A 15,481-nucleotide genomic window follows, 5' to 3' on the forward strand; every position below is an offset into this window, starting at 1 on the left:
AATTTTTGATGAAAAAGTCTGAAATTTACAAAATGTATGAATAATTTTCAGCCTAAGAAATACCAATCAGACAATTGAGCAACGCTCTTCTATCTCTAACTGTAACACTAAATTTCTGCCGTTAAAAATCTTTAACTCACTTTATATTATATTAGTAAAATTGTGCAACATTTCAGCAAAATTTACTGAACATGTGAATAAAAACAACCGAACTTTCACAAAACTTAAAAACTCGATAACTCCCCACAAAAAACAAAATTTGAAAAAAACTTTTATATTCCAAATTCTAGGATGTACGTGCTTTTTAATGATACCACTCATAACTTTCTACGATGCATATATCGATCGGCCAAAATTATCTGAACAAAAAAGAATCATTTGAGTAAATAGTTTCTCCCTCCCCAGTAAAGTGGATGACGGAACAAAACAATTAGAAGATTGTTAAACACTAACCAACAGATTCCAAAAGTGTTTTAATAAAAAACACATCTGTATAAAATTTGAGTAACGGTTATTAATACCGACAAGATCAACAAAAGATGTTCGCCTACAGTATAAAGGCACAAAAAGTTTAAGTTTGAATTTGTGGAATCTCGAATTCGACAACTTTATAAAAAAAGTTGTCATTACTATTTTAACAGACTTCAACAATTTCTTCACATTTCGACGATCCAGTTCTTAAAACTGAGGGCTAATTTTGAAAATTTACCACAATGAGAAGCCAATGTGTACCCAGTTACTAACAGTTATGTTTTAGGGAGTTTAAAGAGATTGTGTTAGAATTCCACAAAACTTAAAACCTCGATGACTCCCTGTAAAAAACGAAATTCTAAATCTTTTAAATTCCAAATTCTAGGATGTACGTGCTTTTCAATGATAACACTCACAACTTTCTACGGTGAATATATCGATCGGCCAAAATTATCTGAACAAAAAAGAACCAATTGAGTATATAGTTCCTCCCTCCCCAGTAAAGTGGGAGTCAAAACAAAAAATGGAGGATTGTTTAACAAAAAATAACAGATTCCAACAGAGTTTTATTAAAAAACACATCTGAGTATAAAATTTGAGTAACGGTTTTTAATACCGACAAGATAAATAAAAGATGTGCTCCTACAGTATAAAGACACAACAGGTTTAATTTTGAATTCGTGGAATCTCCCATTTCGGCAAATTCATAAAAAATTGTCCATTACTATTTTAACAGACTTCAACAAATTCTTCAATTTTCGACGATCCAGTCCTCACAACTGAGGGCTAATTTTAAAAAATTACCAAAACGAGAAGCCAAAGTGTACCCAGTTTCAACTAGTTCTGTTTTAGGAAGTTTAAAGAAATTGTGTCAGCGGTTTCTATGTCTTCACTTTCGGCAAAATTAAACAAAGTGGACCAAAGAAGCATATTTTGTGCAATTTTTGAAAGTCTGAATTTTAAAAAATTTAAAAGTCTGAATTTTAAAAAATTTAGACAAAGAAACAGCAATCAAACAATTGAGCGACGCTCTTCTATTTCTAACTGTAACAATAACATTCTGCCGTTAAAAATCTTTAACTCACGTTGAATTATATTAGCAAAATTTCAGCAAAAACAACTGAAAATGTGAAAAACAGTCGAATATTCACAAAACTTAAAACCTCGATAACTCCGCAGAAAAGGAAATTCGAAAAAATCTTATATACTCCAAATTCTAGGATGTACGTGCTTTTTAATGATACCACTCATAACTTTCTACGATGCATATATCGATCGGCAAAAATTATCTGAACAAAAAAGTACCATTTGAGTATATAGTTCCTCCCTCCCCAGTAAAGTGGATGACGGAACAAAACAATTGGAAGATTGTTCAACACTAACCAACAGATTCCAACAGTGTTTTAATAAAAAACACATCTCAGTATAAAATTTGAGTAACGGTTTTTAATACCGACAAGATCAACAAAAGATGTTCGCCTACAGTATACAGGCACAAAAAGTTTAATTTTGAATTTGTGGAATCTCGAATTTCGACAACTTTATAAAAAAAGTTGTCATTACTATTTTAACAGACTTCAACAATTTCTTCACATTTCGACGATCCAGTTCTTAAAACTGAGGGCTAATTTTAAAAATTTACCACAATGAGAAGCCAATGTGTACCCAGTTACTAACAGTTCTGTTTTAGGGAGTTTAAAGAGATTATGTTAGAGTTTCCCAAAACTTAAAAACTCGATAACTCCCTGTAAAAAACGGAATTCAAAATCTTTTAAATTCCAAATTCTAGGATGTACGTGCTTTTCAATGATACCACTCACAACTTTCTACGGTGAATATATCGATCCGCCAAAATTATCTGAACAAAAAAAAAGAACCAATTGAGTATATAGTTCCTCCCTCCCCAGTAAATTGGGGGTCGGAACAAAAAAAACTGAAGGATTGTTTAACACAAACTAACAGATTCCAACATTGTTTTAATAAAAAACACATCTGAGTGGAAAATTTTAGTAACGGTTTTTAACACCGACAAGATAAATAAAATATGTGCTCCTACAGTAAAAAGGCACAACAAGTTTAATTTCGAAATCGTGGAATCTCCCATTTCGGCAACTTCATAAAAAAAATGTCCATTACTATTTTAACAGACTTCAAGAATTTCTTCACTTTTCGAAGATCCAGTTTATAACTGAGGGCTAATTTTAAAAATTTAACCAAAAAGAGAAGCCAATGTGTACCCAGTTACTAACAGTTCTGTTTTAGTTTTAGGGAAGTTAGAGAGATTGTGTCAGCGGTTTCTATGTCTCCATTTTCGGCAAAATGGACCGAAAAAGCATATTTTGTGCAATTTTTGATGAAAAAGTCTGAATTTTGAAAAATTTATCAAAAATTTTTAGCCAAAGAAACACCAATCAAACAATTGAGCAACGCTCTTCTATCTCCAACTGTAACAATAACATTCTGCCGTTAAAAATCTTTAACCCACTTAAAATTATATTAGGAAAATTGTGCAAAATTTTAGCAAAACCTACTGAAAATGTGAATAAAAAGTGTCGAATATTCACAAAACTTAAAACCTCGATAACTCCCTGTAAAAAACGAAATTCACAATCTTTTAAATTCCAAATTCTAGGATGTACGTGCTTTTCAGTGATACCAATCACAACTTTCTACGGTGAATATATCGATGGGCCAAAATTGTCTGAACAAAAAAGAACCAATTGAGTATATAGTTCCCCCTCCCCAGTAAAGTGGGGGTCGGAACAAAAGAAACGATGGATTGTTTAACAAACTAACAGATTCCAACAGTGTTTTATTAAAAAACACATCTGAGTGGAAAATTTGAGTAACGGTTTTTAATACAGACAAGATAAAAGATGTGATCCTACAGTATAAAGACACAAGTTTAATTTTGAATTCGTGGAACCTCCCATTTCGGCAACTTCATAAAAAATTACCCATTACTATTTAAACAGACTTCAACAATTTCTTCACTTTTCGACTATCCAGTTTATAACTGAGGGCTAATTTTAAAAATTTAACCAAAATGAGAAGCCAATGTGTACCCAGTTTCAACTAGCAATGCTTTAGTGAGTTTAAAGAGATTGTGTCAGCGGTTTCTGTGTCTTCACTTTCGCAAAATTAAACAAAGCCGACCAAATACGCATTTTGTGCAATTTTTGATGAAAAAGTCCGAATTTTGCAAAATGTATCAAAAATTTTTAGCCAAAGAAACACCAATCAAAAAATTGAACAACGCTCTTCTATCTCCAACTGCAACAAAAACATTCTGCCGCTAAAAATCCTTAACTCACTTTGAGTTATATTAGCAAAATTGTGCAAAATTTCAGCAAAATCAACTGAAAAAGTGAAAAAAAAACAGTCGACTATTCACAAAATTTAGAATCTCAATAACTCCCTGTAAAAAACGAAATTCGAAAAAATCTTATATTCCAAAATCTAAGATGTACGTGCTTTTTAATGATACCACTCACAACTTTCCACGATGAATATATTGATCGGCCAAAATTATCTGACCAAAAAAGAACCAATTGAGTATATAGTTCCCCCTCCCCAGTAAAGTGGGGGTCGGAACAAAAGAAATGAAGGATTGTTTAACACAAACTAACAGATACCAACCGTGTTTTATTAAAAAAACACATCTGAGTGGAAAATTTGAAGTAACGGTTTTTAATACCGACAAGATAAAAGATGTTCTCCTACAGTATAAAGACACAAGTTTAATTTTGAATTCGTGGAATCTCCCATTTCGGCAACTTCATAAAAAATTGCCCATTACTATTTAAACAGACTTCAACAATTTCTTCAATTTTCGACGATCCAGTTTATAACTGAGGGCTAATTTTAAAAATTTAACCAAAATGAAAAGCCAATGTGTACCCAGTTTCAACTAGTACTGTTATAGGGAGTTTAAAGAGATTGTGTCAGCGGTTTCTGTGTCTTCACTTTCGCAAAATTAAACAAAGCCGACCAAATACGCATTTTGTGCAATTTTTGATGAAAAAGTCCGAATTTTGCAAAATGTATCAAAAATTTTTAGCCAAAGAAACACCAATCAAAAAATTGAGCAACGCTCTTCTATCTCCAACTGCAACAAAAACATTCTGCCGCTAAAAATCGTTAACTCACTTTGAGTTATATTAGCAAAATTGTGCAAAATTTCAGCAAAAACAACTGAAAATGTGAAAAAAACAGTCGACTTTTCACAAAATTTAGAACCTCGATAACTCCCTGTAAAAAACGAAATTCGAAAAAATCTTATATTCCAAAATCTAAGATGTACGTGCTTTTTAATGATACCACTCACAACATTCTACGATGATTATATCGATCGGCCAAAATTATCTGAACAAAAAAAGAACCCGTTTAGTATATAGTTCCTCCCCAGTAAAGTGGGGGTCGGAACAAAAAAACTGGAGGATTGCTAAACACAAACTAACAGATTCCAAGAGTGTTTTATTAAAAAACACATCAGTTATAAAATTTGCGTAACGGTTTTTAATACCGACAAGATAAAAAAAGATGTGCGCCTACAGTATAAAGGCACAAAAAGTTTGATTTTGAATTCGTGGAATCTCCCATTTCGGCAACTTCATAAAAAAATTGTCTATTACTATTTTAACAGACTTCAACAATTTCTTCACTTTTCGACGATCCAGTTCTCACAACAGAGGGATAATTTTAAAAATTTACCAAAACTAGAGGCCAATGTGTACCCAGTTGCAACTAGTTGTTTGAGGGAGTTTAAAGAGATTGTGTCAGCGGTTTCTATGTCTTCATTTTCGGCAAAATTAAACAAAGTGGACCAAAAAAGCATATTTTGTGCGATTTTTGATTAAAAAAGTCGTGAATTTTGAAAAATTTATCAAGAATGATTAGCCAAAGAAATACCAATCGAACAATTGAGCAACGCTCTTTTATCTGCAACTGTAACAATAACATTCTGCCGTTAAAAATCTTTAACTCACTTTATATTATATTAGCAAAATTGTGCAAAATTTCAGCAAAAACTACTGAAAATGTGAATAAAAACAGTCGAATATTCACAAAACTTAAAAGCTCGGTAACTCCCTGTAAAAAACAAAATTCGAAAAAATCTTTTAAATTCCAATTCTGGGATATACGAGCTTTTCAATGATACCACTCACAGCTTTCTACGAGGAGTATATTGATCGGCCAAAATTATCTGAACAAAAAAGAACCAATTGAGTATATAGTTCCTCCCTCCCCAGTAAAGAGGGGGTCGGAATAAAAAAACTGGAGGATTGTTTAACACAAACTAACAGATTCCAACATCGTTCTATTAAAAAACCCATCTGAGTATTAAATTTGAGTAACGGTTTTTAATACCGACAGAAAAGAAGTGCGCCTACATTGTAAAGGCACAACTAGTTTAATTTTGAATTCATGGAATCGCCCATTTCGGCAACTTTATAAAAAATTGTCCATTACTATTTTAACAGACTTCAATTTCTTCACTTTTCGACAATCCAGTTCTTACAACGGGGGGCTATTTTTAAAAATTTACCAAAATGAGAAGCCAATGTGTACCCAGATTTAACTTTCAAAACCACCTCGACAATTTTATTGGACCAACAAAAGAATTATTAGACTTTCTGATTCAAATGATTTGGCTAAGAATGAGTTGTCGCAGGCTTTTAGCCTCAATTCAAATTTTAATCAATAATAGTGAAAAAACGTTTTTATTCAGAAAACTAGTCATTATATTTCAGCTCAACTGTCACCAAAGCGCATTCAGAAAATTAATAAAATTCCAATAATTTTACGATCCTTTGTACCAACTGTTTCTATGCGTACCCTTATTTTTTTAAACCAATTAATCAAAATCTGTTTCGTTTGTAACCATTGTTCGTATTAGCACAAAAAAAGAATTTGAAAAATAGCAAAAACTCTTTTTCAGATCTCTCCCTCCGAGTTTTGAGCTTGTTCAAAAATTATTGACCAATAACAATGAGATTATGTTTAAACATCGTAGAAGCAAAACAACAAAATCAGGCTCTGGAAGAATGGGAATTAATTTTAACCGCAGGTTGTCTCTAGAACGAAAAATTACATCTATTGATAAATTTGTCGTTACATTTCATTTCCTTGATCTTAGCTCCTTGATCTAACAATGAGCATTGCACTAAAACATTAGACAAGTTCAATTATGCCTTTTCAACGCCAATAATGTGATATGCGACCTGTAATTAGTGAGACTAGGCAACAAGTAGACAAAAGGAACACTAAGAAAAGTTACAAAACACGTCCATTTTATTTAAAACAATTGATTTCAAAGTCAATGTCAATTAGCAAGACGATGCGAACTGTCTTTGTTGACCATGAGCTATAAGTTGACCAAAAAAAGGGAAACTTTGAAAACAAGTAAGAACTACCATAAGAGTTCGACTTCAAAACTAGATAGGTTTCCTCGAAATTCCTAAATAAGCCTATAGAACTATCACTAGTAAGCCTAGATTTGAACTTTTCTATTCTGTGTTCTGTAAGTAACATGAAAAAAGCAATAATGCTTAAAAAATTTAAAAAGACTGATTACAACCCGAACTATTTTTCGACTATAAAAAACAACGATAAAACCAAAACTAGCCACGCTATTACTGTTCGTCCATTAGAAACAAGTATTTGTTCCAAATATTTTGGATATGGATAATTTGAAGAAAAAGTCAATATACTAAAACCAAATAATGCATTTTGGATAATTATTGAGTGAAATTTTAATCCAAGAACACTCTCAAATTAAGCACAAGTAGAACTAGCCCTCTTTGGAGCTAACGAAAATTGTTTTTTAGCAGTTTTTGGTGTTTTAATCCGGAAAATTTAAGTGGACTAAAGAAGATAATTTTGTGGCAATTTTGATGAAAAACAATTCCTAAAAACTTTGCGAAAATTGTACTCGAGGAGAATGGATCAAACAGTTCAGCAACACTCTTCTATCGGCAGAGTTAGAGGAGCTAGACTACTTTCCTGTTATCATAGGTTCCGACATATATCAGCGTCTAAAAAAATTAAAGCTAAAAATTAGTATCTTTCATCGCGATTATTTTTTTTCTATTATCAAATAGAATTCAGTATTTTTGCCTTTTTAACCAATGGTACAAAACTCGCTTTATTTTAGTCAATTTGACATTTAAGCAAAATCGCGCCTGAATGCAGCCAGGTTTTTTTGTTTTCATTCAGTTATAACGACTTAACTTTTATAATTTTTGATTTCAATAAAAAAAACTTCTAATTTTAAGCTCATAAGATAAATTCAAGGGCGTATGATAACGAGCAAAAACCCTAATGTCAAATCTTTTTTTGACCAAAACTATAGCTATTTTGACAAAAATAAGTTTTACAGACTCTCACTTACGTTGTAAAAATCTATCAAAAATATGTTAAACTTTACAACAACTAGAAAATACATAATTCAAATATTTTAACAAAATAAACTGAAAATTAAATTATGAGGAAACTAAGTGATAAAAAAATGTAGTTCGTCTGAACAGCTAGCTTGTTACCTCACAAGAATTTCACAAATTTGGGCACCAAAATGACATCAGGATGAATTGGTCAAAAAAAAACAAACGGAATGCGAAGACGTTTTCTGAGCGCTAAATTTTTCGTCGAATGACAAACACGTGTATAAAAAACAAACCAGAAAAGTATTTCAAGATGCAACAAACTTATGAACAAACGGTGTTTTTTCGCCTCATCAATAACGTATTTCTTCCAAAACCGAACCACAGATGTGCGTGTTGGACTACATATACAGACTAAAACTGTATCAAAGAACCAAAAACGCAAATAAACCAACTAGCGTCGAAGAATTGCGCTCGAACGATTGCTGAGGCAAACAAATTAGAAGGGGGCACAGGCTAAAGAAACTTATGGTGAAAAGTTCTGACCAAGGAGGGATTCGAACACGCCAACTTTCAGATAAGCGTCGCGTACATTAACCATTACATTACACGGGCTACATAAAGTCTCGTCTCAATCGCTTTCATTTTAACAGCAGAACTAATTTCTAAATGAGCGCAACTCAAATCAAAGGAAAGTTCTAGAGCGCAACTTTCTTAACTTTCTAAATGAGCGCAACTCAAATCAATGGAAAGTGAAATCGAAGGAAAGTTTTAGAGTGAAGACGGTCAAACCAACAATTTACATTAAAAGACACACGTTTACCGGAATTTCTTCAAATATCCTTCGAGAGCATTTAACAATGATCATAATGGCAAGAACACTCTCAAAGTAAGCACAAGTAGATCTCGCCCTCTTTGGAGCAAACACAAATTGTGTCAGCAACTTTTAGTGTGTCAATCCGGAAAATTTAAGTGGACTAAAGAAGCTTATTTCTTGGCAATTTTGATGAAAAACACTTGCTTAAAACTTTGCGAAAATTGTACTCGAAGAGAATGGATCAAACAGTTCAGCAACACTCTTCTATCATTAGCGTTAGAGAACCTGGACTACTTTCCTGTTCTCACAAGTTCCGACATATCACTGTCTAAAAAATTTAAAGCTAAAAAAGAGGGCCAGCAAAAACATAGTATCTCTTTCACGTTCTCATCCGCTATACGATAAATAATGTGGAATTATTTTTATCGCAATTATTTTTTTCCTTTTGTCAAATAAAATTTAGTATTTTTGCCTTTTTGACCAATTGTACAAAAATCGCTTTATTTTAGTCAATTTGACATTTAAGCAGAAATGGCGCCTGAATGCAACCAGTTTTCTTTTGTTATCACTCAATTGTAACGACCTGACTTTTATGGATAGAACTTCTAATGCTAAGCTTATAAGATAAATTCAAGTGCGTGTGTTAAATTCGCATGTTATTATGACAGAGAAAGGGCATGTTTTTCCTGAATTTATTCTGCCCGGTTGTTTAAACTTGTGGAGCCAGTTACCTTTTCCACGGAAGCAGAAAACCATTTGTCTGTTATTTGCAATGGAATTTTAGAAAGTAATCACTGGTCTTGAATTTGTTAACAAAAAAATAATTACAAGTTTACTGCTGTTTTTGAGATGTCTGAGGAGTTTGCTCGCTTTTGAGTTCTATCTTTTTTGAGAAGAAAATTTTTAATGATTCTTTTTTTCAATCTGTTTTTTGAGCTATGAAGTTGAGCCAAGGCCTGATTAAAAATTGATAAATATTTTTTTTCGAGATAACAATCTTTGAATTCTCACAGTCTGAAAATAAAGAAAACACTTATATTGCAAGAACCAACTCGGATCAAGTTTTTTCACATTTTTTGACGCAGATATACGTGAAAAATTTGGCCATTATTTATACGGTTTGGGATAACGAGCAAAAACCCTAATGACAGATCGTTTCTTTTTTCGACCAAAACTATAGCTACTTTGACAAAAATAAGTTTTGCAGACTCTCACTTACTTGATAAAAATCTATCACAATTATAACTTGAAAATGGAAAATACATAATTCAAAATATTTTAACAAAATAAAATAAATTAAATTATGAGAAAACTAAGTGATAACAAAATGTAGTTTGTCTGAACAGCTAGCTTGTTACCTCAATACAACAACTTCGTTGAAACAATCGGACAGATGATTACGCAGAATTTCACAAATTTGGGCTTCAGAAAGACAGGATGAATTAGTCAATAAAAAAGAACAAACGGAATGCGAAGACGTTTTCAGAGCACTAAATTTTACCTCGAATGACACAACACGTGTATAACAAAAAACCAGGAAAGCAATTTAATATGCAACAAATTTATGAACAAACGTTGGTTTTTCGCAAAGTTGGTTTTTCAGCTCCCTTTCAATTTAACTTCTAGTAGTGAAATTCTGCCGCTTCAGTTCAGCTGCTTAAAATTCTGAATGAGAGAAGTTTATATCACGCATAACGAAAAAAGCAAGAGTGCAGAAGTCACTTCAAAAAAAAGTCAAATCGGTCAAGCAAAAATTTTACATAAAAAAGACCAACACGTTTAAAATAATTGCTTCGTTCAAGAGCAATTATACAGGTCAACTTCGAAAGGATCAAGGAAATGTGTTTCACTCTCAGAAAAGTAATAATTTGGTACACGATAGAAAAATTCCAGGAGAGAATTGACTTGTGCAAAAGCCGTTAAAATTATTGAAAGTCTTGTAAGGATGCATGTTGGAAAAGTATGAGAAACTCGAGGTATCCGTCTTCTGCTTGATTAAAGAGATGAAATGAAATTCAATATTTCAGCGTTTATAAGAAAACGATTCTTCACCCAAAAAATTTGACGGGATCGAATAATTGTCCATTGGCATCAAAAGTCATTGAAGGGATTGCATATAATTTATGCTATGTAAGGCTGAAACGTGAAATAAGCGCTCTCAAATGATTGAAGTTAAAAAGAATGTTGATTGGTGCTGAGAAACTTTTGAGGCAAGTAAAGACATTACGTATCAAATACTCAACACTACCTTAAACCAGATTGACCTTTCTCATTTCCTCTATAAAAGTGTTATTGAGAAAATATCAAATGTAAAAAGTTTGAGTGATAAATAAAACTTTCTAATTCTGAACAACTGGATATTGTTCAAATCAAAATAATTTCTCTGCAGTTAATCAAAAGCATTTCTACATATACCGCGCCGAGAGAAATTCGAATTGGAAATAAACAATTGAAACACTGTAAAAAATGAATACAACAATTCGATTTTATTGATACATTGGCTCTCTATCAGTCCATTGCTTTCTGTTCCACACACGCACGGAAGCCACGGTAGATATAGCCCTCTGAGTTATAAATTATACGATTAAATTTTCGGCATAACAAAGATTTGATTAACGCAAATTCCAGCTTGATTTGATCAATTACAGCATTAATTTTAAATAATAGAACATGGAAATAACTAGCAGTACTTTCAAACAAGTATCAAACACCACAAATTAGCATAGCTCTTTCAAATCAGCATCAATCTCTTTTTGAGTCATTAAAGTTTGAAAGAGTTCCAGCTTTGCTAACTTTACTTTGGCGAGTAACCTACATTTATCATTTCCACCAGAATTGATTAGAATGAAATTTTTTATTGAATGATATCGACTTTCCTGGTAGAAAATGGAGACAATAATTCAGATTTACATGAGTTCAGAGATCGGATGAGACAATGTGTTGTAATCGAACTATAAAACATTAACATAAGCATGACACCGGTTGTTGCTCGAATTGTTTCAAGTCCAAGTTCACACAGCACAGAACACATTGAGTGCATTCAATCGAGCATTTTTGCGATCAGTAAATAACTAACTCATCTAACAATGCATGTTCATTCGTCGGATTAATTATAAAATGTTGCAAAGATTTTTGAAAAATGAATTTGGGCCCTTTGTGCCGGGGACATTGATGTTCACGCCACCGCTCTTTCCAGGCTGCTTTTTGCTGGCTCCATTCGCTTGGTTGTCCAGATTCTTTTTGTCTTCTTTCGCTTTGATGGCTTTCGCGAACTCGAAAAAGGCCTGCTCGACGTTGACACTGTCGCGGGCGCTCGTTTCGAAAAACTTGACACCATAGTTGTCGGCTAGCCGCTGGCCCTTCTCTGTTGTGATCATTCGCTTCGGCTCCATGTCGCATTTGTTTCCCAGAATCATCTTCTCAACATCTGCTGAGGCGTGCTAAAAGAACAACCAACTAAACAACAATCCTCTGATACTTATCAAAGAGCACCAGCTGGACCAAAACTAGGCGGAAACCACAAACTTTGGCTAAATTTAGGTGACAAATTATATTTGCATACAAGTTTTAACCACTACTCATTTCCACCTTTCAAAAAAATCAGCTAACCGCTGATTAATTCAAGCTCATGGTTTGAAAAAACTTGAATATAGCATTTAACACCATCAGCATATCAGCTTATCTTTAGTTCACCATGCAGTTTTGGTTCTTTTTGAGCAAATGAAGCTGTTTTCAGGCAGGCTTCCACCTAATCTACTTCACTTTTTAGAAAACAATTCACGCTGCTGACGTTCATCTGGCATCAGCAGATAGTTTTTTGACAAAATATTAAGATTTTCGTCTCAAACCCTCGTTTTTACGGGGATACGACGCATAAATATATGTTCATCACATTTCTGATACTATCACGCTATAAAATACATGATACCAAATGAGTATTTGACAATCTAACTCAGTATATCACTCTTAACTATATCTACATATCAACTTAAAGTACTAATACTGGTAACAAAGTCGGCTTCTGGGTCTTTTGTGTCAAAGCATCTAAACAAGTTTGCCTTCTTTCAATACAAGTGAATCTAATCTACATTAACTGACCTCTTCTGTGTTTTTGATCCAGTTGCTGATGTTGTCAAAAGACGCCTGACAGGTGACGTCATAGACCAATATGATCCCCATAGCACCCCGGTAGTAAGCAGTGGTAATAGTGCGGAATCTCTCCTGTCCAGCCGTATCCCTTCAAATGTTCCAAATTAACTTTTGTTTGCGTAAAACAATTGAAAACCGTAATTTGGCTGTAAATGAATTTAATTTACTTACCATACTTGTAGTTTGATCTTCTTGCCTTCTATTTCTATTGTTCTGATTTTGAAATCAATCCCTAGCAAAGAAACAATGTTAAAAATTTAAACGATCTTTAGTAGTCTTAGGATAGAATTGAAGCAATTTGCCTGGGGTTTGCACCCTTTTAAAGTCCTGGATTAAAACAATTATAATCCGTATTTACACTAGCCAGTTTTGTCGTTTTCATTGAAGTGTACAAAGAAAACTGTCATAGCCAAAAAATATTATATATACTCACCAATGGTCGAAATGAAAGTCGCATTAAACGCATCCTCTGCGAATCTAAAGAGCAAAGATGTTTTCCCTACTCCTGAGTCACCGATCAAAAGCAGCTTATATAACTGATCATAAGTTTTAGCCATCTAAATTATCTGAAAACCAGTATCATATCACGCAAATGATCATCAATCTAAGTAACTATTTTTAACTATGACAAAATAGTAGCAATCATATACAAAGCATTACAAGTCAGTCGACAATAATAGATCATCTTTCAACTATGAATACAGATATGCGGTAGCAGAAAATGTTCGTCTGCAAATTTAAACTGCTGAATTATAATTTTCGCTGGAAGACAAGAATGAACCGTTCACAGAACCTTTCAGAGACCATAATTTGTGTCTATGCAAGTCAATGTAATAGAGGTGATGGCCCTTCCGTCTTACAAGCGTACGCCGTCCTTCGCCATTTGCTGCAATTTCCCTAATATACAAGCAAATTTAATATTCTCCAAATAAACTAAACTGCCGCCAGTTCATCATCATTAAAGTGTTTTCCAGATATCATTGTCCTTTGTTTGTCCTCATAAGTACATGCCAGTGTACACGACTATCTACTGTCAATTGAGTTCAGCTTATTAGAATTGAGAATGAGATAGCAATTGGCATCACTCAAATCCCCATGAGTCGAACCAAAGGCTAAAAAAGGCAATCAGAAACGCTCGACTTGATATCAAAGCAAACGGGTCTAGATTCACCAGGACTGACTTCGACGTGAAAATTTTTTAATCCGTTTGCAGAGTCATGCCCAAAAGAAGCCAAGGAAGCCTACAAATAACACGAGGCAATTAAAAATCTAAAATATGAACAACGAAATTTGGAAATAAAAAGTATTTTTGTTCCCCTCGTGTTTTACTGCATGGAAGGGGTAGGGCCCTCTGCAACACGCAGTAAAAAGCAATTGGCAACAAAAATCTCTAGAAATAAAAGACGACACATACTTGGACGCAAAAACATTAATTCGAACGAAGATAATTTTCGCACTCCTATGCAGCGCAATTACCTGTCTCAGAGGCTGCCGTGGTACTAAATGTGTAACTGAGGGTAATAAAACCTATAGTGCTGTGCGGAAGGGGAGACTACATTCCTAATTAGCATAGTATTATTTAAACCTTCGGACGCGGCTCCTAGAGCCTAGCATGTTGAGGTAACTTTAAAATACAATGTTTTTGCGGTAAATTTGAAAACGCTGTTGTTATGTTTCGTAGTGTGTTCACTGTTCCGTCCATTAGGTAAAAAGACTTAAAAATGCTTCAAAAACTCTTCGACAGCAATAATTGAAACTCTTTATGACCCACGTCTTCCTCTCTACAACTAATCAAAGATGTCATTAGTGAAAGTGTTACAGTGACGGAGCAATACATAGTATAAATCTTCTCGACACCTTCACTTTGACGCATTGAACAAAACGCCTTACGATTGCACAGAGATTTCCTGTGATAATGCTCTAAATAATAACTTATTAACAGAACAAATTGATGACAACGAACATCATTTTTTTTTAATATAAAGGAACAATCATCTTAGCCACCCTGAGATAATGACTTAGAAAAAGCATGCGGCCCGGACAACATAGGTAATCTTGTGCTCAAAAACCTCCCTGCCCTCTCGAAATGCTTACTGATAGTGTTTAAGGCTGCGCTATCAAAAGGTTGTTTTCCATCGTTTTGGAAAATACGTGAAGTTATTCCCGTCTTTAGAGACGAAGACATAGCAGACGTGAAGCAATACAGACCTATAAGCCTTCTCTGCAACACATCAAATGTTTTCGAAAAAGCTATATTTAAAGAACTATATGACATTGTAAAAACCACACTACCCAATGCACAACATGGTTTTCGAAGACACAGGTCGGTGGTAAAACAGACGTTGCTATTCCTAAATCATCTCTACAACAAATTTGACGGTAATGAAGAACTTTTGTATCGACTTCAAAAAAGCCTTCGATAGCGTTCCACATGCCATCCTGCTACAGAAAATTGAAATGCTAGGCATTGGCGGTAACTTCTTGAGAATTATTGCCAGCTACTTAAGTAAAAGAAAACAATATGTAAAGCTTAAGGATTTTAACTCTGAAACAGTGCAAGTAACAAGTGCTGTTCCACAAGGATCACTAGTAGGTCCACTTCTTTTCATCACTTTTGTTAATGATCTTCCTCTACAAGTAACTAAGTGTGAAGACTTTGGTT

General features: G+C 33.7%; 1 protein-coding gene across 1 annotated transcript; it reads right to left on the reverse strand.

Moving 5' to 3' along the window:
• Positions 1–10,993: 10,993 nt before the first annotated feature.
• On the reverse strand, positions 10,994–13,416 carry LOC142358283 (ras-related protein Rab-8A-like). Its single transcript, XM_075409713.1, has 4 exons — positions 13,253–13,416; positions 12,991–13,051; positions 12,769–12,907; positions 10,994–12,110 (listed from the first exon to the last, which is right to left on the reverse strand). The coding sequence occupies exons 1-4, from the start codon at positions 13,374–13,376 to the stop codon at positions 11,781–11,783; spliced, it is 654 nt and encodes a 217-aa protein (XP_075265828.1). The 5' UTR covers positions 13,377–13,416; the 3' UTR covers positions 10,994–11,780.
• Between the last annotated feature and the right edge of the window lie 2,065 nt (positions 13,417–15,481).

Source organism: Convolutriloba macropyga, unplaced genomic scaffold (assembly GCF_964194025.1).
Source record: "Convolutriloba macropyga unplaced genomic scaffold, txConMacr16.3 SCAFFOLD_768, whole genome shotgun sequence".
Classification (NCBI taxonomy): Eukaryota; Metazoa; Xenacoelomorpha; order Acoela; family Convolutidae; genus Convolutriloba; species Convolutriloba macropyga.